Raw genomic sequence first — 22,038 nt, 5'->3', positions numbered from 1 at the left:
AAATCCAAACAAAAATTTTGAAACGAAACAAATTTTCAAACAAAATTTTGAAAAAAAATCGAAACAAAAAATTTGGAAACGAAAAATTTCAAAACAAAAAATTTCGAACAAAAAATTTTAAACAAAAAATTTTCAAACAAAAAATTTTGAAACAAATTTCAAACAAAATTCTGAAACAAAAAATTCAAACAAATTTGAAACAAGAGTTTTCAAACAAAAACTTCCAAACCAAAAATTTTCAAACTAAAAAAGTTTACGTTTCACGGTTAACCGTCAAACTTTATCCGGTTTTTTAACTATTCGATTAACAAATAAACGGTTTTGATCATATTTATCAGTGAGTGCAAAATGTTGAACGAAACCAAGATTTTTAAATGTTAAACAAAACTTAAAACTGAATACAGCAAAGATTTGAAAATCAGCAACCAATCAGATTGCACGAAAGATAGTGATCAACCAATCAGATTGCACGAAAGATAGTGGTCAACCAATGAAATTGCATTAACAATAACTTTGCCAGTGTTGTAGCATGTATTCCCTTAAGACTATGAGTCATAAGATTCAATAAGGATAGCTATGTATCCCTGTACACTACCTCATCAAGGTCAATCACGTGGTACATCGTATTGCTTACGTTTATATTTGGCGGTGAATAATCAATACCAATGACGCATTCTCAAATTATCCTACAAAGTTTAAATGTACCAATGTCCTGGACTCCTAATCCCATCATAGGTCAATAACTGATCACGTGATCATACTCATATTTCACAATGATTTACCCAAAGAACAATTACCAATTATTGATATGACAATAAGAAATGTACCCCTCCCAAAATTTAAGATTGGTACACAAATACACCTGTGTCTTATGAAAAAGTAATAAATCCTGTACTTATTCAATAATAAAGCCGGTCAATAACCTTTAAATTTTGAATATTTGGCCATAAAAGGAATACCAATGGGTCCTAGAAAACGTTTACCGAATTTTGTTATTTGATAATTCCCAAATTTAAAAGAGAACATAAACATATAGAGGTAATAAACCATATAACGTATTAAATAGGTGTCAATAACATCCGAAATTTGATTTTTGGTAGTTCTTTACCCATGAAAGGGACCGATGTGGACCATCCAAATTTATAGTGGTACATATTGAAGACCTGTACGAAGATACCAAATGCTTATATTAATCAATTTCTAAAACTGAGTGGATGAGTCAAGATACCCCTCCCAAATTTTTTAAAGGGTGCATCAATATACCCATGTCTTATAATAGGGAATGGACCAATATACATAACCATATAATCATATAAGGTAATAGGACCTCATCCAAGGGGTGAACCAAAATACCAAACACGTGGTTGTAGTAAAATTTGGCAATTTTTTTTTTTACGCATGAAAGAGAACAAGGTGAACTACCCAAATTTATCATAATACATGTTAGGGTCCAGTACTATAATACCAAATATATAAAATGAGCAATTTCCAAAATTTAAGGGGTGGGCCAAAGTACCCCTCCCAAAAAATTTAAAGAGTGCACAAATGTACCTATGTCTTATGATAGGTAATGGACCCCTATACATGACCATATAACCATATAAGGTAATAGGACCTCATCCAAGAGGATAAATTGGGCCAAAAGACCAAACACGTGGTTGTACTAAAATTTGGCAATTTCGTACCCCTAAAAGGGAACGAGGTGGAACACCCAAATTTATCATAATAATACATGTTAAGGTCCGGTACTATAATACCAAATGTTTAAATTGGGCAATTTCCAAAATTTAAGGGGTGGGCCAAAGTACCCCTCCCGGGGTGCATCAATGTACCTATGTCTTATGATAGGGAATAGAGCCCTATACATAACCATATAATCATATTAGGTAATAGAACCTCATCCAAGAGGATAAATTGGGTCAAAAGACCAAACACGTGGTACAACGTATTGCTTACGTTTATATTTTGACAATTTTGTACCCCTAAAAGGGAACGAGGTGGAACACCCAAATTTATCATAATAATACATGTTAAGGTCCGGTACTATAATACCAAATGTTTAAATTGGTCAATTTCCAAAATTTAAGGGGTGGGCCAAAGTACCCCTCCCAAATTTTAAAGGAGTGCACAAATGTACCTATGTCTTATGATAGGAATAGACCCCTATACATAACCATATAACCATATAAGGTAATAGGATCTCATCCAAGGGGATAACTTAGGTCAAAAGACCAAACACGTGGTACAACGTATTGCTTACGTTTATATTTTGACAATTTTGTACCCCTAAAAGGGAACGAGGTGGAACACCCAAATTTATCATAATACATGTTAAGGTCCGGTACTATAACACCAAATGTTTAAATTGGGCACTTTCCAAAATTTAAGGGGTGGGCCAAAGTACCCCTCCCAAATTTTTAAAGGAGTGTACAAATATACCGATATCTTATGAAAGGTAATGGACCCCTATACATGACCATATAAGGTAATAACATCTCATCAAAGGGGATAAAATCGACCAAAAATCAAACACGTGGTATAACGTATTGCTTACGTTTATATTTTGGCAATTTTGTACCCCTAAAAGGGAACGAGGTGGACCGCCCAAATTTATCATGATACATATTAGGCTCCTGTACTATAATACCCAATGTTTAAATTGGTCAATTTCCAAAATTTAAGGGGTGGGCCAAGGTACCCCTCCCAAATTTTTCAAGGGGTGCATTAATATACCCATATATTATGAAAGGTAATGGACCCCTGTATACGCCCATATAACAATATAGGGTAATAATACCTCATCAAAGGGGATAAATTAGGTCAAAAAACCCCGAAATTTAAATTTTTGGCAATTTTTTACTCATGAAAGGGAACGACATAGACACCCAATACTGATAGAGGTACATACTATGGTCCTAGGCTACCACACCAAATTTTTAGATTTGGCAATTTCCAAAATTTAAGGGGGGTGGTCCTATGTACCCCTAAAAGGAAATGAGGTGGACCACCCAAATTTATCATAATACATATTAGGGTCCTATACTATAATACCCAATGTTGAAATTGGGCAATTTCCAAAATTGAAGGGGTGGGCCAAGGTACCCCTCCCAAATTTTTCAAGGGGTGCATTAATATACCCATGTCTTATGAAAGGGAATGGACCCTGTATACGCCCATATAACTATATAGGGTAATAATACCTCATCCAAGGGGATAAATTAGGTCAAAAACCCCCGAAATTTGAATTTTTGGCAATTTTTTACCCATGAAAGGGAACGACATAGACCCCCAATACGGATAGAGGTACATACTATGGTCCTAGGCTACCATACCAAATTTTTAGATTTGGCAATTTCCAAAATTTAAGGGGGGTGGTCCTATGTACCCCTGCCAAAATTTAGGGGGTGGGCCAAGGTACCCCTGCCAAAATTTAGAGGGGGTGGTCCTATGTACCCCTAGGTCATTGACCCCGGCCAGGGACCATGGGTCCTGAGGCAGGGACCCAGGGGCCAAAAAGTTCGGCAAAGTGCAGCCCATACTACTGAAATACTGTGGTCATCCCACCAGGGGCTCGACCATTCTAAACTATTTTACTGGAACATATATTGGTTCTTTTAGCCAGGATTTCGTAACGGGGGAGAAGGAGAGGCGTGACATGAAATTCTGAAGGTCCAGGAGCTCGATCAATCTAAACTACTTTACTATCAACATATATTGGTTTGTTAGGACAATAAAATGAGGATATGTTGGTAAGTATTTTAATAACAAACTACGAAGAAATCTCGAGTGAAAGAATAAAAAAAAAACGTGTTGAAAAAGATTGTCCAATGTTTAAGTTGTTCCTCTGTTCATTCAAGTATAACAATTTTCTTTTCATTATGACCTCAACTATTATGAAAAGTACATACTCAATAATGTCTTGTAAAATATTTTACAATATCTGCGTTCCTTTCTGTGTTGAATCAAATATTAACAGAACTTTATTTCCACATATTTTCTTGTTTTTATTATTCCGTCAACGACTGTCTGTTCCAAATGACAGGTTAATAAAGGAGCAGTACAAAATTGTTTTTGAAAACATGTTTAATACTGCAAGGATGCGATGACGAAAAATTATGATACAAAATGTCCACGCTGTTACACAACGGCACTATGCTTTCGGACGCTTGAAATCTCCCTGACTAGCAGCAGAAATTCTGAGAATTCCGTAACTTTTCAAGAAATTTCAAATTCCCTGACTCTTCCAGGATATCTCGCCACCATGTATTTCAAATAATACAAATCTCCTCATAAGGAAGAGTAACCAAAAGCTTCCTGTATTTTTAAATTTTTAACTCTGATCTTCATTTTTCTCATTTCATTTTGTTTCATCCTTCCTTATTTTTTTTCATTTCTGGTCTCGAGGGGGGTTCTGGACCCTCCGGATCCCCGCTTGGCTACGTGCCTGGCTAAGAAGCTTCCATGCTTCACGGTCCTCCGCTACTCTCTTCGTCTTCACGTACGATCTTTCTGCTTTTATATCATCCATTAATTGTATCCTCCTTCCCCTTCCTCTCTTTCCTGCCACTATACTCTCTACCACATCCCTCATGATATAGTTTCTTCTTAGCCAATGTCCCAACCAGTTTCTCTTCCTCTTCTCAGTAATATCTAAAATTGTTCTTTTCTTTCCTTCTATTTCTAAAACCCTCTCATTTGTTTTCCGCTCGACTCAGCTAATTCTTTCCATTCTTCTCCACACCCACAATATGATAGGTCGGTAAAAATGTATGTAATTTCTCATTGTCAGAGTGGTATTCAACAGCCTTTCTGTTCACCAGTTCCGGCTGTTTCTTTTGAATTACTAGGCACACTGGTGCTAATTTTCAATAATATAGGTGCGAATCAATTGTTCTGTCCTATGGCAGCAGCTCATGATATACGATCCTTCTCATCCCACCAAATGGATAGCATACACCATTAAAACCAAACTCCTTCACGTGGTGTACACGTGACGCTGTTACTTGTTTCTAATGTAGCAGAAGTACATTGTTAATTTTTGAGACTATATTAGCAACAATAAGATGAATAATTACCCTTCAACTTATACTCTCGGAAGTCCGTGTTTTAATTATATAAATACGTGCTAAAGCATTGTATCTTCATTTATATTTTGTCAGCTGTTCGATGAAGATGGTAGCATATGGCTGCCGTCTACTATAAGTCGAAGCTTTGTACTTTTCCGAGTTTCTTCTCCGGGAATAAAGACAAATATGGTGTTTCGATAATACTTACAATTTTATAAGAATTCGTTGGAATTCTAATCTACGATTTTTGCTACAGAAAAAGAGAAGGAGAGAATATCAACTAATTGAAAAACAGCTGGCCCCACCGACTATGACGCCAAACAGAACTTCCTCCAAGACTTTACCCTGAGATGACGAACCTGAGCTTGACAAACACCGGATATTACAACCTGAGGGAAGAAGCATCCTGTTTCTACCCAGACTTGACCAAGTAGTCTTCGCCGTAGGAAAGCCTGCCTCTACTTCTGTCTTCCTGAACTGCGACAACCCTGGATTTGACTAACCATGCCCATGGCTTGAGGACTTCCTTTATCCGGACTTGACGCTCGACACACCATGCCTTAGCATGATCCCTTCTGGTTGAAGTTTTGTCCATACCTAGCAAGACAACCCGAAAGTGACTACGCCGATTTTTCAACAACATCAAGCTTCCTAGAATCGACGATTCGTGGGCATGGTGATGTCTAAGGAGGAAGTGGGTCAGAGGAGAATAAACATTTCGGTCTAAACTGTTGTTATCATCATCGACGGCATCGAAATTCTTTAGTTACTGTGGAAAAAATCTTTAAGTTTTACGTCCCACGATTATTCCGGTTAGGCTAAAGGAGACGGTGATGATGAGTAATGAATAAAATGGAGGAATGAAGAAAGTGGGAGGAAACGGGGGAACCCGAGGAAACCCACGCACACACCACCACAACTTCACTTGGCGGGGGCTGGGGCCGAACCCGGGACCCCAAGCACCAGAGGTGAACGCTCTACCACTGAGGCACCGCGGCCCCTTAGTTATTGCGAAGTACAAGCATTAATGGATCATCAACCTCTTGATGTCACTTGTCTTGGAGCCATCATTTAAAGTGTCTCGTTATATGAAGAACCAAGTAGCTTCATTTTCGCTGAAGTAGATGGCCTGGATGAAATCAATGTGTTGTCTTGAAATTATCCTAGATGTCACTTTTGGGACTTGGTGAGCCAGAACACAGTATATTGAACATAGTTTTTCTTGATGGTGCCTGCAGCAGGTTCACTGATTTTGAACTATTCTACTAGATCTACTGGTTCCTAATATCCGATCTGTGATCTTCATTCAAATCCACCTATGTGTGTCAATCTGAAAGCTCTTGGTCTTCATTTTCTTCTATACATGAATTTGGAATATATGTTTGCAAGTTTATGATACATCGAATGGGTTTAAAGAAGCTAGTTGTGTTCCACCCAGATCGGTAATACACAAGATGTTTGGATCAATTGCAATATGGGCACCTCATGGGTCATCGAAATTAGATCTAGTTTCGCTGTTTACTCTATTACTGAATAACAAAATTGAAATATTAGAACACGCTCTAAATCATCAAGCAGACGTTACTTGGATCCTATGGACCGATAGATGTACAAAGTATTATATCTCACAAACATTCAGTTTGTATGTTCAGATTGATACTTGCTGCATATTAACGCCTATCTACATTTGGACCGCATAGGATCATCCATATTGTCACTAAATTTGCATTAGGCCCTATTATACAGCAAATCTACGCTTTGACCTCATATCTGTGATACGTAGACATAACCAGCTACAGTATATATATTTGTGGATCTCAACCAACAACGAGGACTCCATGAAACCAAACTTATGTGCTGCTGAACTTTTCATGTGTGATCTGCTTGTAAATTGGGAGATGTTGTGAGATCTAGTTCATCGATATTATGAACCTTCGGAATTTAGATTGTATGCTGAACTGTTATCTTCCTGCATTGGACCATGAAGTGCTATATGAATTATTGCCATGGTAATTTAGTGCATTGTATGGACAGTCTAGATGTTGGTATTGGACCATGGTTTCTTTGCGTAGAGTTCACTAATTTTATTTCAAGATTTCCATGTTGCTTGTGCATAATTTTCTGATCATTTAGATGAATCTCAACTTATAAATAAAATGAACGAATGTACAAGATCACAAATATATAGAGAAAATTATTTTACCTTGAAACAGAAAGGAGTGACAATAAAATCGTTGCAGAATTTTCGTAATCAGTTCGTGTTCCTTTTGTGCATATGTGAAAATGTGTTAATATAATAGTATTTGGGTATCTAAAGTACAGTGGTCAGCAAGTGTAGTCTTCCCGGGTTAAATTAAGAAAAAGTAGTAGCATGTTCCGTTAGTCAGTTACTTTTTACTATTACTAAAACGTTCTCTAATATCGGTCATTTTCGAAGTTTTTTATATATCCTCCCCTCCTCACGTTGTGGGCCACGGCATCGGAAGTGTCATTGTTCATCTCAGCGACCTCAAAAACTATAGATTCGACACTAATATCGGTCATTTTCGATCATTTGTAAATGTCTTTCCCTTTCTTTAAGTTACATCGTCAATGTGATATGACAAAAATTATCTCATGTTAGAACTTCATATAAGTTCAAAATTTGATCGGTGGTTCAAGAGTTATTAAGTTTTATTTATTTTTATATATTTCCCCCTCCTACTTTCTCCCATAAGTTCTATCATCAAAGTGAATAGATAAATACCATCCCAGGCCCGAACCTCATCTGTATTAAAAATTTGATCGAGATCGGTCAGGATGTTCAAAAGTGAAGTCACATAGACAGTCACTTACATTTTTTTTACATGTATCTCCGCCTCCCCCTCCCCTACGTTGCACCGTGAAAGTTAAATAATAAAAAAATATCCCAAGCCCGAACGTCATCTATGTTGAAAATTTGATCGAGATCGGTTGGGTGGTTCAAGAGTTATTAAGTTTTATTTATTTTTATATATGCCCCCTCCCCTAAGTTTTACCGTTAATGTGATATATACTTTTGCCAATGTCTTAGGAAATGTTAGGTTGGTGCGGATGAAATATCCCTTTTGACATCTGGTGGGAAATTCACCTCAACAACACATCACAGGAATGGACTATTGTCATACGTTTAATCCAGGCAGTGGCATATTTACGATTTTGTTTCGGGGACTGTGCTAAATTTATTACTGGAAATGTAAAAATTCTGCAAGATATTTAATTTACTTTAAAATAATAAATAAAATTTCGGGTGGGCCTTAAGCCTGGAAGCTCCCCTTAAATTCGCCACTGCATCCAGGAAGCAGACTGGAGTACATAGACAGGTAGGAGGTAGTGCGTAGTTGAACAGGGACATGTGAAAGAGTATCATGGAGGGCACACAATCGCGAATGAGTTTTCTCTATGGATTCAAACTGGAATATTCTCCCACAGCAAATCGTAAAAAGAAATACTAGCAATGAATTTGGACCAGGAATAGCGAATTGACACAACATTCGATATTGATTTGTCGAAGTTCGTACCTTTGACACAGCACTGCATAATGAACCTGTAGGCACGGACCAACATCATGTCCGGATGACATTCTTAGGAATATCGTAGAAGCGGACCCTCGGAAAAGTATTCCTGCAATTGCTGGCGAGTTAGGCATACACGAGATTACTGTCATTTGGTGGCCCCGTTCTCCGTACAGTTCGTAAGATGAGAAAGTTTGTCTCACAGGTGCCACATGTGCTCACATTGGCCATCAAGAATTGCCGTCTAGAGGTGTGTAGTTCTCGAAGTGGTTGGAATGAAATGAAATCTTTGAGTTTTACGTCCCACGGTTATGCCGGTTAGGCTAAAGGAGACGGTGATGATGAGTGATGAATGAAATGGTGGAATGAAGAAAGTGGGAGGAAACGGGAGAACCCCGAGAAAACCCACGCACACGGTGTTTGTCCACCACAAAGTTCACTTGGCGGTGGTTGGAATGAGCGAGAAAATTTTGTACATCGTATTATCACTTATAATGGAAATAGATATGCTAAATTGTGCTGAAGATAGTACATTATTCGCGATTCTTTCAGAAGACAGCGTGTATGTTTTGGGCGTGGACTTTTGATTACGACTGTATAATTACAGATAAGTATTTCCTGGGTGAACATACATTGAACCCCCAATGCATGATCCAATTTCTGTTCGTGCTTGTATATATCTCAGTGGAATAAAAGACAAAATACAATTTTATTATTATTATTATTATTATTATTATTATTATTATTATTATTATTATTATTATTATTATTATTATTATTATTATTATTATTATTATTATTATTGGTAGCAATAGTGGTGATGACATAATTGTGAATATACAGTATTATTACAAATTATCTTCCAGAATAAAACTTCAACAAATCTTGCTTAAGAATACCCAGACACGTGAAAGTGGTATCAATGAAAACGGAAATTCAAATTTTTCAGTAGTTAGTAAAGCTGTTACATAGTTAACGTTTTCGTCGCTAAAGCAATTAGAGAAAATGGATGCTAATGACAGGGAAGACCTGTGTTTTCCCGTCTGCCAGTCTGTTATCACTGTACCAATTAATTTTAGAAGGAATATTCGTGAAAAATGCTTCTAGTTTGCACACTGCACAATAGGCCTATCTGTAAATCGTACCCTTAATTTAAATCAAACAAATGAATCTATAAGGAAAAGTCAACTGGCCGTCCACCAGTATGAATGGTAATGAGCGTATGAGACACAGTGCCGTATGAACACCACAGAAATCCACCATCACAGCCAGCTGAGAATGATACATGTCACGAAAATTTTGCACAGATATTTGCGGTTTCGTCTTTACCGTCTGGAATTGCTTCAAGACGTGAAACCAGGCAACAAAGCTAAGTGACAATCGTTCAACGAAAACACGAACGAAATCGAAATGGAAGCTGATGGTTTCATAGAACTAGTGTTATTCAGTGAAGCCATCTGGCACTTGTCAGCCAAAGTGCACAAACATTATGTTCAGGAGTGTGTGCGTGTTTGTGTGTGCGTTATCAACAATGAAGAAGTGTACTCACTTTTCCTTTTTCGACAAGGACACAATCACGGTGACTCCGTAAGTCAAAATGTTGAAAAAGGGCTTCTACCATAACTGGAACAGAATTATCTCCGGCTTCATTTATCAACATGATGGAGCACCACCATACTTCCAGTCAGATATCAGACGTGAACTGAACTGCGACTACCAAAAAGATAGATTGTACGTACCGGTAGTGATGGTTTGTCAGCGTAACAAACGTGTGTGTCAGTTACCTTTGGCAAATATCATCCAAGATCTTCGTATTTGCATCACAGAGGTCGTTGCATTAGTGTGTTGCTTTCCTTGATTTTATCTTTTCCTTTTTAGAATACTGAAAGATTTCTAGAATTAGAATTTTCTAATAGCTGTGAACTACCAAAAAATTGTCACAAGACGCCAGTGGTGTGGAAATGCCTTTTTAAAGCACTGCTTAGGAAAACTAAGTGCAAATATAAATTTAGAAAAGACAAAGTAATATAAACAATGTGGATTATATTATGTCTATTTGAATTAAGTCTGAATTCAGCACTGTTCATATATATATATATATATATATATATATATATATATATATATATATATATATATATATATATATATATATATATATATATATATATATTAAAAAAAAAGGGAAAAGCCTCTCCTGAAAATCAACAGGTATACTAAACTATTTAAGTCAAGTGGGTAGTGACGTCTTCATGGCTCGGGAACCAAAGTAGTACAGATCGTTGACCCACCGTTGGGGAATGGTAAATTTGTTGGAAAATAGTTGGCACAACGTTGTCCTAACTTCTGTGCTACTTGGAAACTTAGTCCCCGACGAACGAGGTATAAGTTTCTTAAAGTTTCTTAATTGGCAGTAAATATTTTGTGGAGGTCAAGTTTGAGCACACAACTGGAAATAATTGTTGAAAAATTATAATTCTTTCACTAATTTAAATCTTATTGTTCTCCAAAAGACTTGCGCTGGACCACATGTCAATACTCCAACTAGAGCATCACCGATAATGAAATTCAACGATGCCTTCAAAAACAACTTTTGAAAAATTACAGCTCTTTCAAAATTTACGTATAAATACAGTTTCCGGACATATCATATAAACTACACTACAAAGAAAACCTGTGTTAGGTGGTCACTTAAAAGCACGAGTGCTATCTAATTGAATCATGTCAGGGAAAAGCAGGTAGGCCCACGAAGCTGCGTTCGCAGGGAGCAGGTACGTCAGCGACAGTGGCAAAATGCTTTTAACAATCGAAAAGCACATGTAACCATTTTACACTTGTAATCATAAAATATAGCTTTATTACTTACTATTTAATTCTTCTTCCTGGAGAAATTTGTTCCTTATAAAAATTAACTTTCATGCAGACTATTGAATTTTACTTATAAATTTCGCAAAATGTGGTGTGCTTAAACTCTACCGGCACCTAATATTTATTCAGATATTATAGAAGTAAATTAGACGATAGAAAATTCCTGTTAAGTGACTAGCATTATCGTAATGTCGTAGCATCGGCAATCGCTTTCATTTTCGATATTTTGGAGGACCAGCCTCGTTGAGTACAAATATAACAATAAAAGAAGTAAATTTTAAGAATGCAAAAAATTCAGTACTATAGAGTGCCTATCGATCACAAAAGTCATGAAAAAGTCACGAAATCAGAAAACGGTCATGAAAGTCAAGAAAAAGTCACGAAATTTAGCTTTTGGTCACGATTTTTTTTGTGTGTATGTGTGTACAAATAAAGTATAGACTGGAGAATTTTGTTCTATAAAACGTCAAAATTCGCTTCGCTATATATATATATATATATATATATATATATATATATATATATATATATATATATATATATATATTCTGAAACGTTCAAGAAGATTGAAAAAGGTTGTTTTCTAAAAATATATTTGGAAGGAAATGACGTGACAATAGGGGAATTTTTTGCATCACCAAGTGGGATTTTATAATATGTTTGAAACACTGATTGGTTATGATCAGCCATATTGAAAATGCGCAGAAAGTGGGTTGCGTCTTTAATTGTGTGTGTTTAGTTTACTTTGTACAGTTTTTGTAAACATAAGTGATTGTGTCATTAGTATATGTAACTAAGGAATGCTTCGTTTCCAAATAGAGAAATGGGATTTCACTTGAATGTAAGTATTTGAGAAATTGTATGTGTAATTTTAAATTTGACAATTTTTGTATTATCCTACTTCTTCGTTTGACGTGAATTTGAGGTTGTTAAAGTAATTGAAATAGAAATAGTTGACCATATTGTAGATAAACGAACTTTTCCTCTGTATACTTAAAATCAAAACATAAAATTGTGAATGTAAAAATATTGGAAATATATTTTTTTACATGTGTGAGAATTCATTTCAACACGTATGACACTAATGTCAAGTGCAAGGAATGTTAAGTTTGAGCACACAACAAATGAATTGCGCTCAAATATGTAATTTATAGAACCAACTTCGTAGTGGGGTCTGCATGAAATGACAAATAAGAGTGGAAATATATTGAACGGTAGGCAGGTTTTTACTGTAGTCATTTCATTCAATGAATCGATTCGTAAGAAACTGGTATCTCGGAACAGTTCGTTAAATATCGGAATGGGGTTAAGTTTTAAAGTTGGTCGTTCATTTCTAGCAACATTTTGAAAGTTTACCGGGAAGAAATTAATAATTTGCTTGTTTTGTGGGCTTGATAATGTATAAGGAGAGCGAAAGTTCTGTTTATTTTCTTATATAAACAGTTCTAAATATGGAACTATTTGGTAAGCGGAGGGAACTACTTTGTGCAAGGTCACTTCATGGTAGGATTATGGGAATGTAATGAGCATTTGTTTTGTAACCATGGCTGGTGATAATCAGGAAAAACAATTAAAAGTAAATAAAAGTCATGGCTTAATGAATGAATAAATAGATTGTCGAAAATGCGGTAAGGAAATAACTGTAAAGAAACGTGGAGAAAGCTATACTTGTCAATGTAAAGGTAACATATCCAACATGTCGGCAAGGTTCTAGAGCACAGGTCCCCCTTGTCATTTAGTTGTAATGGCCTATGTTTAGCAGAAGGGGTCCAGTTTTTTTCTCTAAAAAATGTTACTATTTTGGTAATTTCTGCTCACATTCGGTTAGTTTAGGATAGAGTTGGTTAGTTTAAGTTAGGTTAGGCTAGTTTAGGTTACGTTAGGTTAGTTTAGTTTATGTTATATTAGTGTAGGAGTCCCGCATAATTTTCCAAAAAATGATAGAATTTCGCTTATTTCTACTAATATTACGTTAGTTTAGGTTAGTTCAGGTTAGCTTACGTTAGTTTATGTTAGGTTAGCTAAGATTTGGTTACGTTATGTTACGTCTAAGTACTTGCATCACTCATTTCTCCTGTAAATTTTGTGTTTTTTACGTGCTTCTGGACCCCTTGTACTAAACATACTCCGTTGTAATAAAGATAGAAAACAACGTGCCCTGCTGGGCTTTAACCCGCCTTCACTCGCTAACGCTCGCTCGACACTACTATTTGAATTAAATATTAAACTTTGGTACACAAAGGAACCAGTTATTACGCTTTGAGCCAGTTCCTTAGGAATTGAATCGGTTAGAAATAATGGTGTTTCTGCAATTATTTTAAACATTGCCGTTTCAAATGTTGATAGATTTGGAACCATTCCGTCTTCTTATGGTCATCCAGTTCTAAGTTTATCAAGACTTAAACGTGCAATGCATAAATGCGACTTAGGTATGCAATGTATAAAATAATAACAGAAAAAAACTACAGCAAGAACCATCTTATTTCTCGAGTAAAGAGCGTTTCTGAAAAATACCTCGATTCACATTTACTTTAAGAGGGCTTTGTCGTTTTGCGTGCGTCCGGAAATACGCCATAAAAACTGCACTGTAAAAACTATAAACCAGTCTGTGTTAAGTAGTCACTGAAAGGCACGAATGTTGTCGAGTCAATGCAGGAGCGCACCAGGGAGAGGGACTAGCTGTAGCGAAGGAAATGCGTCTGTAGGGAGCAGGCGCGTCAACGATAGTGAATATGCGCGTAAATGAGTTTGTTGCTAGACTGTTGTTGCTTTTTTAAAACATTCACTAGAATCACTCTTACGTTATGGTGGAGGTCTTGAATAAATACTCTGATTCCATGTGCTCATTTTTTTTTCATCTTCATCAGCACGATGTTCACATTTAAATATGTAACTGTTCCTCTACTTCTTTATTTTCAGCACCTTCCTACATTTATTACAATTTCTGCTCAATTTCAATATTCCATGCCGCTCCACAAAACGTAATAACTCTTCTTCTTCACTAACATACCTTCTTATAAAACTCCAAATCGAACAACCAAATTGTGACATGATACTGCCATCTTTGAATACGGGGACTAATGATTTCCTCATTACACCCTAATGTCTGACGTAAGCATGCTTCAACTCATAATAGTACCAACAACACGCAGCTTTTCACACCCCAAAATACCGCATTAAACTGGTTTAAGGAGCGTGAATTTAATGAAAAATAACCAATTCACCCTTTTCCCCATAAATTGTACGTATTTTTCGTATTTTTGGAACTACTCTCCAGTATTTAACCCGTATGCACTACCGCAAGAGCCCCAGCCTTGGCTCTGTTATATAGCATTCGTGGCTTTTAATGACCATCTAGCAGAGGTTTGTTGCAGAAGCCATGCTAAAGTGACTATGCACCGAGGAATGCAAATGCGCAGCTCAAAAATGCTTTCTAAGGTACAATCAGTCGATTCAGAGGAAAAAAAGTATAGATTCCATAAATTTATGTATGGATCCTTGTAATAAATCTGCACCCAAGAAATAATTGTTCAAGTGAAAACTCGAATAATTTTTATACATTAGTTAGTACACAGATTTTCATTGTAATGCTCTGTTATACAACGTTGCTCTTTTTCCAAAGAATCAAGAGAGAATTCCTATAATTACTCCCTTTTGAGTTTCATTCCATGTACTGTCGTATTGTGGGAGTAAGCTAGATTTTTTTATTATTATTATTATTATTTTGTTAGCTCTATAGCATCTTCTGGAAAATCACTCTACCAGTTTCTTCTGTGTTCCTGCCTCAAGAGTATATAGTCCAGGGTGCAAAATTTCAAAGTCAGACGCACTCGCCAATCCAAAAATGATGGTCGCCAGTATCTCTCACGTACAAATTATGAGAGATCCCCCTCCCCCCCCACACACACACACGGTTTTTGGTTTGACAGATATTAAATCCGGGCATAATTTCACAACCAGGCAATTAGATTGAAGATAATCTATTTTGAACTGAACAAGTCATATGCATGTTAAAACATATCTTACCTTAAGATTTCACATTCCGTGTTTTCTCTCACTCAGTGACAATTATTTTCGTCCAAAACAGAAACTGCAGTCCTGTGACTTTAAGCAGAAACCATTCCTACTGAACACTGGTCGCCAGCACAAAATTTCTAGTCGCCAATGGCGAAACCTGGCTACCGGAAAATTTTGCGCCCTGATATATTCAGTATTTTATTTTTGCATGTCACGTAATTCAGTTAATATTCGAGTCACATATCAACTTACAAAAGTAGAAACCAACATATAAAATTTTGTCATTGCAAGATAATTGGCACATTAGGACCAGCTCCGAATGGGAGTGGAGCTGGTGGTTATGCGCAGAAATACGTCTGAATATATTGGTTTGTTAATAATGGTAGATATGTGTAGAGAGGAAAAAATTCTTATTATGTCTGTGAATACGTACCTCATAAATATCCTATATTGTTCGTCGCAGATAATATTCGATAACTATTGTTCTGGTGAAAGAGATTATTAAATTAGGGATATTTGTAAAATACTCATAATTAGTTCACTGATAGTCCAGATAGAATAAGTAGGGTCCGCACACAACCGCGGACTCTTATCTTACTACAGGTATGGAGATAAATTTATGTGTTTTGCTTTCTACTTGAAACGTACCAAAGATTATGGAGAATGTATTTCTTGAGTGTTGTAGCTAAAGATTACATAAAGAAGCCAGTATTATTAAATTAATGTTTTCATTGTTACTTTTTTTCTTTTCTAGGTTTATTGTAGTCATTCAAAGGAACCGAAAGTGAAAATGTGCGCAGCAAGAACTTCGTTGTAAATATTAAGCAGACGTGTAAGATGGCAGCGAAATACAAGCCTCCAAATGAGCAGATGGCCCCTCCTAGGTATCAGCCACCACCACAAGTGAACTCTGGGATGCAAGTATTAAAGCAGTACCCTCCTCCTCCCCCACCAGCATTGAAGGACGGAAAACATTATCCATCAACGGGGACTGTTGATGGAACCAAACCATTTCAACCTCCCCAGGAAATGAAATTCTACCAAGGTCCCCCACACCCACCGCCACAGGTCCCACATGAAGCAAAACCCTATCCGCCGGTCCAAAATCAACAGATCCATTACCCACCTCCGCCTCCCTCGTCGATGGTTCATCCTCAGCAACAACAAATGCAGCACCCGTCGCATCCACCGCCTTTACAACAAATTCCCCAGCAGGCTTTCCAGCCAATTGCTCAAAACGGCCCCAAATTGAGCGACGAGGAATTACTGAGGTTAGGTCCTCATGAAATTCTGAAACGGTTGCGAAAGACTGAGAGTGATTTAATGCGTGTAATGATGGATCAGGGACAAATAATGCGTGACGTGAATCGTCGCACACAGGGCCAAGTAATGGAAATTCGTGCGTTGAAAGATGTGAATCAGAGGCTCCAGGATGATAACCAAGAACTTAGGGATCTGTGTTGCTTTTTGGACGATGATCGGCAAAAGGGGAGGAAGTTGGCACGTGAGTGGCAGAGGTTCGGCCGTTACACTGCTAGTGTCATGCGGCAGGAAGTATCAGCGTATCAGGCAAAGTTACGGGAACTGGATAATAAGCAACAGGAATTGATTAAGGATAACTTAGAGTTGAAGGTAAGGGAATTAATATTAGTAAATATATAATTGGAGATGAGCGGCTGAGAGTGGGTATGGCCGTTCGTATCAACAATTTTCTCGCTATGGCTCCGGATTTTTGGATCGCCCTGTGTAGAATAGATGTAAAATGTTTATTAGTGTATTGGAGTTTAAGGTCCTTCTTCAGCACTCAGTCTGTTCGAAATTGGTCCTACTGTTTGAAAGTGGGTTCCGAACCACTGCTCGGGTTTTATCCGAGGCTATGTAACCTCACCGGAAGTTGAACCCAGGAGGAAGACCGTGTTGAACAGTGTCAAGGAAAGAAGACCGTATAGGTTAAGAAATGAGATTGATGTAGTCCGTAGCGTTCGTCTCGTTTTTAAGAGACGAGCAAACCAATTGGTTTTGTTGTATGCATATTAGATGAATATGTAATCACAATACTAGAACAGCTTTCTTAAAAATTGAATTTCTTAACATATAAAGAGAAACTTGAAAATTGATATGTACTATCAGAAGATTTTAAAATCAAATCTGTGAGCAGCTAATAAAATATTAAGAAAATGACTACATTATTTACGTTTGTAATAGCTGTTGGAAGGACATAACGCTTTGATTCTATCTGTAGTTATTGTAGAAAATTTCTTTTAAGTGCTAAGAACAGTGTAGGCACTGTTGTACAGTGGACTGTTTGTAATAAAATCCTGGAAAAAAATATTTTTAATGGGTTGTAGTGTAAAAATCTTTGCTATTGAGTTTTGACTTCATATTAGTAAATACACTGCATTATTTGTATACAAGGTGTTTCAAACAACACCGACATCGTTTGGGAGGTGATTCCTGACACTAAGATAAAACAAAAAATATAGACCACCCTGGGTGCACAAATGCTTTCTTCCGGAGTTATAGGCTGCCGAAAACATGGAAAAATGAACTATGGATCTTTAAAGTTCATTTTTTCATGTTTTCGGCAACCTATAACTCCGAAAGGAAGCATTTGTGCATCCAGGATGGTCTACACTTTTTGTCTTCTCTCTGCGTCAGAAATCACCTTCCAAACGTTCGTGTTGCTCTGAAACACCCTGTATACACATATCTATCTATATATCTATCTATCTATCTATCTATCTATCTATATATATATATATATATATATATATATATATGTACTTGAATGGTAAAGGTTTACTTTTACTGTTCATAAGAGTGAATGTTGACAGATTTGTTTTATTTACAAGTAGAATTTAGTTACATACAGTGGTGCTATTTAGCCGGTTCGCTAGAACCGGTTGTTAAAATATTTCGAGTTCGCAGAACCGTTTGTTATACCCAGGCATAACAGTAATTTTACCCAGTTATACCTAGGAACAGTAAATTTTAGTTTAACTATCTTTATTTTTAGAAATTTGTACAGCTACGGGGTTAAACATATGATATCTCAAAAATAATAAATATCTTTCTGATCAGAATATGTACTTCTTTTCTAGAATTGAATTAAAATTTAGGAAGATAATGTTACGTTATGGAAACTGTTAAGAATTAATGTAATTTTAATAAAGAAGTACGTACTCTGGTCAGAAAAACATTAATTAAGTAATAATTCCAGAGTTAATATAGAAGGAGTTTCATGATATTTCAGTACAAGGTATAAGCGTTTATTTCTTAATCTCAAATGCTCATATATGAAGAATGAGAACTGGAATCACATGACTGTAGTGGTGAGGGTTATTTATATTTGAAACGCATACATACCATTATCAGCAATTGTCGGTGCATCCAATATTTTCTGACAAGCATCTGTCTTGAATAATTCGTTTCCAAGATATTCGCAGTACTACCTAATTTCGTCACACCACCTTATATTAGGATGCTGTGTAGGTCTCTACTCGTCACTTGTAGTATCGAGTAAAAAGACATATGTCATCAGACTAGATATTTTTACGGGAAATTTCACCTGTGAGTTCCATGGCAGCCAATATGTTAAAATATCGTTTGTTGTATTGTAATGGACATGTGTATTTTACGAAATATACTATAAATTATTTCGTAATAGATGTATAAGCAATATGATTTTTGTGTGGTTAGGAGCTCTGTTTGTACCTGGACGAAGAACGAAGTCAGAACACGTGCGCTACCTGTGGGAGCAGTATGCGCCAGTGCCCTCGAGACGACGGAGATGGAAGCAGCTCGAGTACAAACGCTGATGAACCGCCTGTGCAGTTCGGATGCGGCGTTGGCAGCCAGCGACGGAGTGAGAGTAGGGAGCGGTTGTTGGAAGAAAGCATGCAGAGGCAGCGGACCATATTTAATGGTAAGTATATACACATAATTAACTGATAAGCTACATTGAAATAATGGAGTGGTCAAAAGTGTCGAAGTATTATTGTAATAAGGAAAAATCCGTTAGTTGAAAGCTGATCTATCAAAAGGAGTTATACGTTTGTAATTGGTAGTATCAGATGGCTGGACTGGTGGAGAATTGAGCCGCCATCGCCTTGTTCATTAAGAAAAATATGAGTGAAAGTTATTTTCAAAAGTAAAGCGTATAAGATTAGGAAAAAAAAAAAAAAAAAAAGGAAAATACATTTTTAAGACCTACCTCCATGTTCACTTTCGACGTATATTTGTAAATATTTTGTCCCTCTGAGTATTCGGCACATTCTTGTCGAATTTCCTGAATACTCAGAGAATGTCATAAGCTGCTTATCATACTTCGCCGTGCATTTGGAGAGTGACATTGGTTCTGTTTGTCGTGTTCTTGCGTTTGTTCATGATGTTGACCTCGCTTAAGTTCTCTAAGCTGTTTTAGTCCTTTCGCTTTTGACTAGTACTCATTTTATTGTGTCTTCTCATGTACTCTTCTTCCGTATTTACTGTTATTGTTATATGTTTTATCTCCCATATTTCTTATTTTAATTATTCTCTCGGTTTTTTTTTTTTTTTTTTTTAATTATTTCTTTCACCAACAGTGTTTCTTTTTTATTCATTTTTTGATGATTTTTTGGGTTTCAGAGTCCAATCAATTTCTTTTTCGTTTGGCAGTCCAAAATCCATAATCGTTTTTATCGTCACGGGGACAAATAGCCACGATATTCGTCTCCATTAATCTTCCCAGTCGTTGAGTTAATTTCTGAATAATCGTTGCAATATTTCAAAGATAAATCCATCAACAACTTCTTTTGGCAGCAATGGATTACAAATTTTATATGTTTCCATTTTTTTCTTACGTATTTTGTCCATTCACTACTTTTAGAAGTATTTAGCTACTCCGATTATATTTGGTAAGAATTCATGCCTTCCTCCCTCGGTAAATTTAGAAATTGAGAACGACTCCCGCCTTTTTTAGCACAGTAAAACAACATGTTATAAAATATAAATAATTCTAGTTTCTATTTGAACTTTGTTAGGAGGCGAACCTACAATAGATCAAGTTACATCTTGTCCATTAACCCTCTGTTGAAACCTAGCCTTTTCCAGTTTCAACGTTGATGGCCATACAATAATAACTATAATTGATAGTGAGAATAGATTGTTTGAAATCGATTCAAGAAAGGATATTATCTCCATTCATATTTCTCTACTAAAACTAGAAACGGTAAAAATTTACTAGTGCCTCGGTTTTAACGTTTAATAAATAGCGACTAGCGGTATTTTGAAATCAATTGGGTGTTTCAAAAAAAAAAAAAAATATATATATATATATATATTAGGGATGGCCAATTCCGGAATTTTTACTTTCCGGAATCCGGAAAGTAAAATCGGAAAATTCCGGAATTCGGAAAAATTCCGGATTTCGGAAAAAATCCGAAATTCGGAAAAATTCCGGATTTCGGAAAAATTCCGGAATTCGGAAAAATTCCGGAATTTAGAAAAATTCCGGATTTCGGAAAAAATCCGGAATTTAGAAAAAATCCGGAATTTAGAAAAATTCCGGAATTTAGAAAAAATCCGGAATTCGGAAAAATTCCGGAATTCGGAAAAAATCCGGATTTCGGAAAAATTCCGGAATTCGGAAAAAATATTTTTTCTTTTTGTAATCCTAAGAATTTTGTTCAAACGCAAACGAACAAATTTCCTTTTTGTAATCCTAAGAATGTATGATGCAAGTTAAGCTGAAACTTACATCCTAAAGTATACACTACTCAATCTTCCCATGGTTAATGAGATGTAGTCCAAAAGTACGATGTACTTCTAATATTTAATTTTTGTTTTACTGTGATATTGTCCAGAGGTAAGACATATATCACACTGAGATAAACAACTTGACATAATGAAGATGTTATCATACGTAGTTTTCCAGAAAATCGTGAGAAACTAATTTTTGTGAAGTTAAAATATGCGTCGCTTGTTGCCAGTGTGATGCAATTGATAACTTTTATGCTGGAATAGTCTTATTATTATTATTATTATTATTATTATTATTATTATTATTATTATTATTATTATTATTATTATTATTATTATTATTATCATTATTATTATTAATCGTTTATGTACTGTAAAAGAAAAATGTGAACCGTTAAGTAGTAGATTTTATCTGTTGTTTTTTGATATCTTCTAACAGTAATAAAAAACTGCTTGTAAATACGCAATGATTATCAAGGACAATGGCATATTAATGTAAGGACTACTCTGCAGACTAGCAATAAACAATAAACAATAACAGATAAACAATAGTTGCAAAAAAAAAAAAAAAAGTAACTAACTTGTTCACGTCAGAATGTTCGCGAGAATATAGGGACGCATTGAGACTAGCAAAGAGCGTGCTATTATTATTACTCAAACGGCCGTACGATGGAGGCATTAATGTTAATGGCACTAATGAGCACTTACTTGCTCTAACGGTTAACCTCATTTTTGAGATGATTCTTAGAAGTGGGCGTGTTGGCATGAGGTTAGAAGACCTATATCCATTATTTAAAAAGCACACGTTATCTGTG

General features: G+C 36.1%; 1 protein-coding gene across 1 annotated transcript in view; it reads left to right on the top strand.

The window, feature by feature from the left end:
* Nucleotides 1-12,153: 12,153 nt before the first annotated feature.
* The window catches only part of Ccdc85 (coiled-coil domain-containing protein 85), a 35,445-nt gene continuing 25,560 nt past the window's right edge, over nucleotides 12,154-22,038 (top strand). Inside the window, exons 1-3 of the mRNA XM_081758264.1 lie at nucleotides 12,154-12,308; nucleotides 16,239-17,116; nucleotides 19,184-19,409. Coding sequence (XP_081614390.1) covers nucleotides 16,322-17,116; nucleotides 19,184-19,409 — 1,021 coding nt within the window. The 5' untranslated portion in view covers nucleotides 12,154-12,308; nucleotides 16,239-16,321. The remainder of the gene's footprint in view (nucleotides 12,309-16,238; nucleotides 17,117-19,183; nucleotides 19,410-22,038) is intronic.

The sequence above is a fragment of the Thermobia domestica genome, chromosome 5, assembly GCF_964235325.1.
Source record: "Thermobia domestica chromosome 5, izTheDome1.hap1.1, whole genome shotgun sequence".
Taxonomy (NCBI): Eukaryota; Metazoa; Arthropoda; class Insecta; order Zygentoma; family Lepismatidae; genus Thermobia; species Thermobia domestica.
Note: the sequence above shows the minus strand (reverse complement) of the source record. Positions and strands in the feature narration are given on the sequence as shown.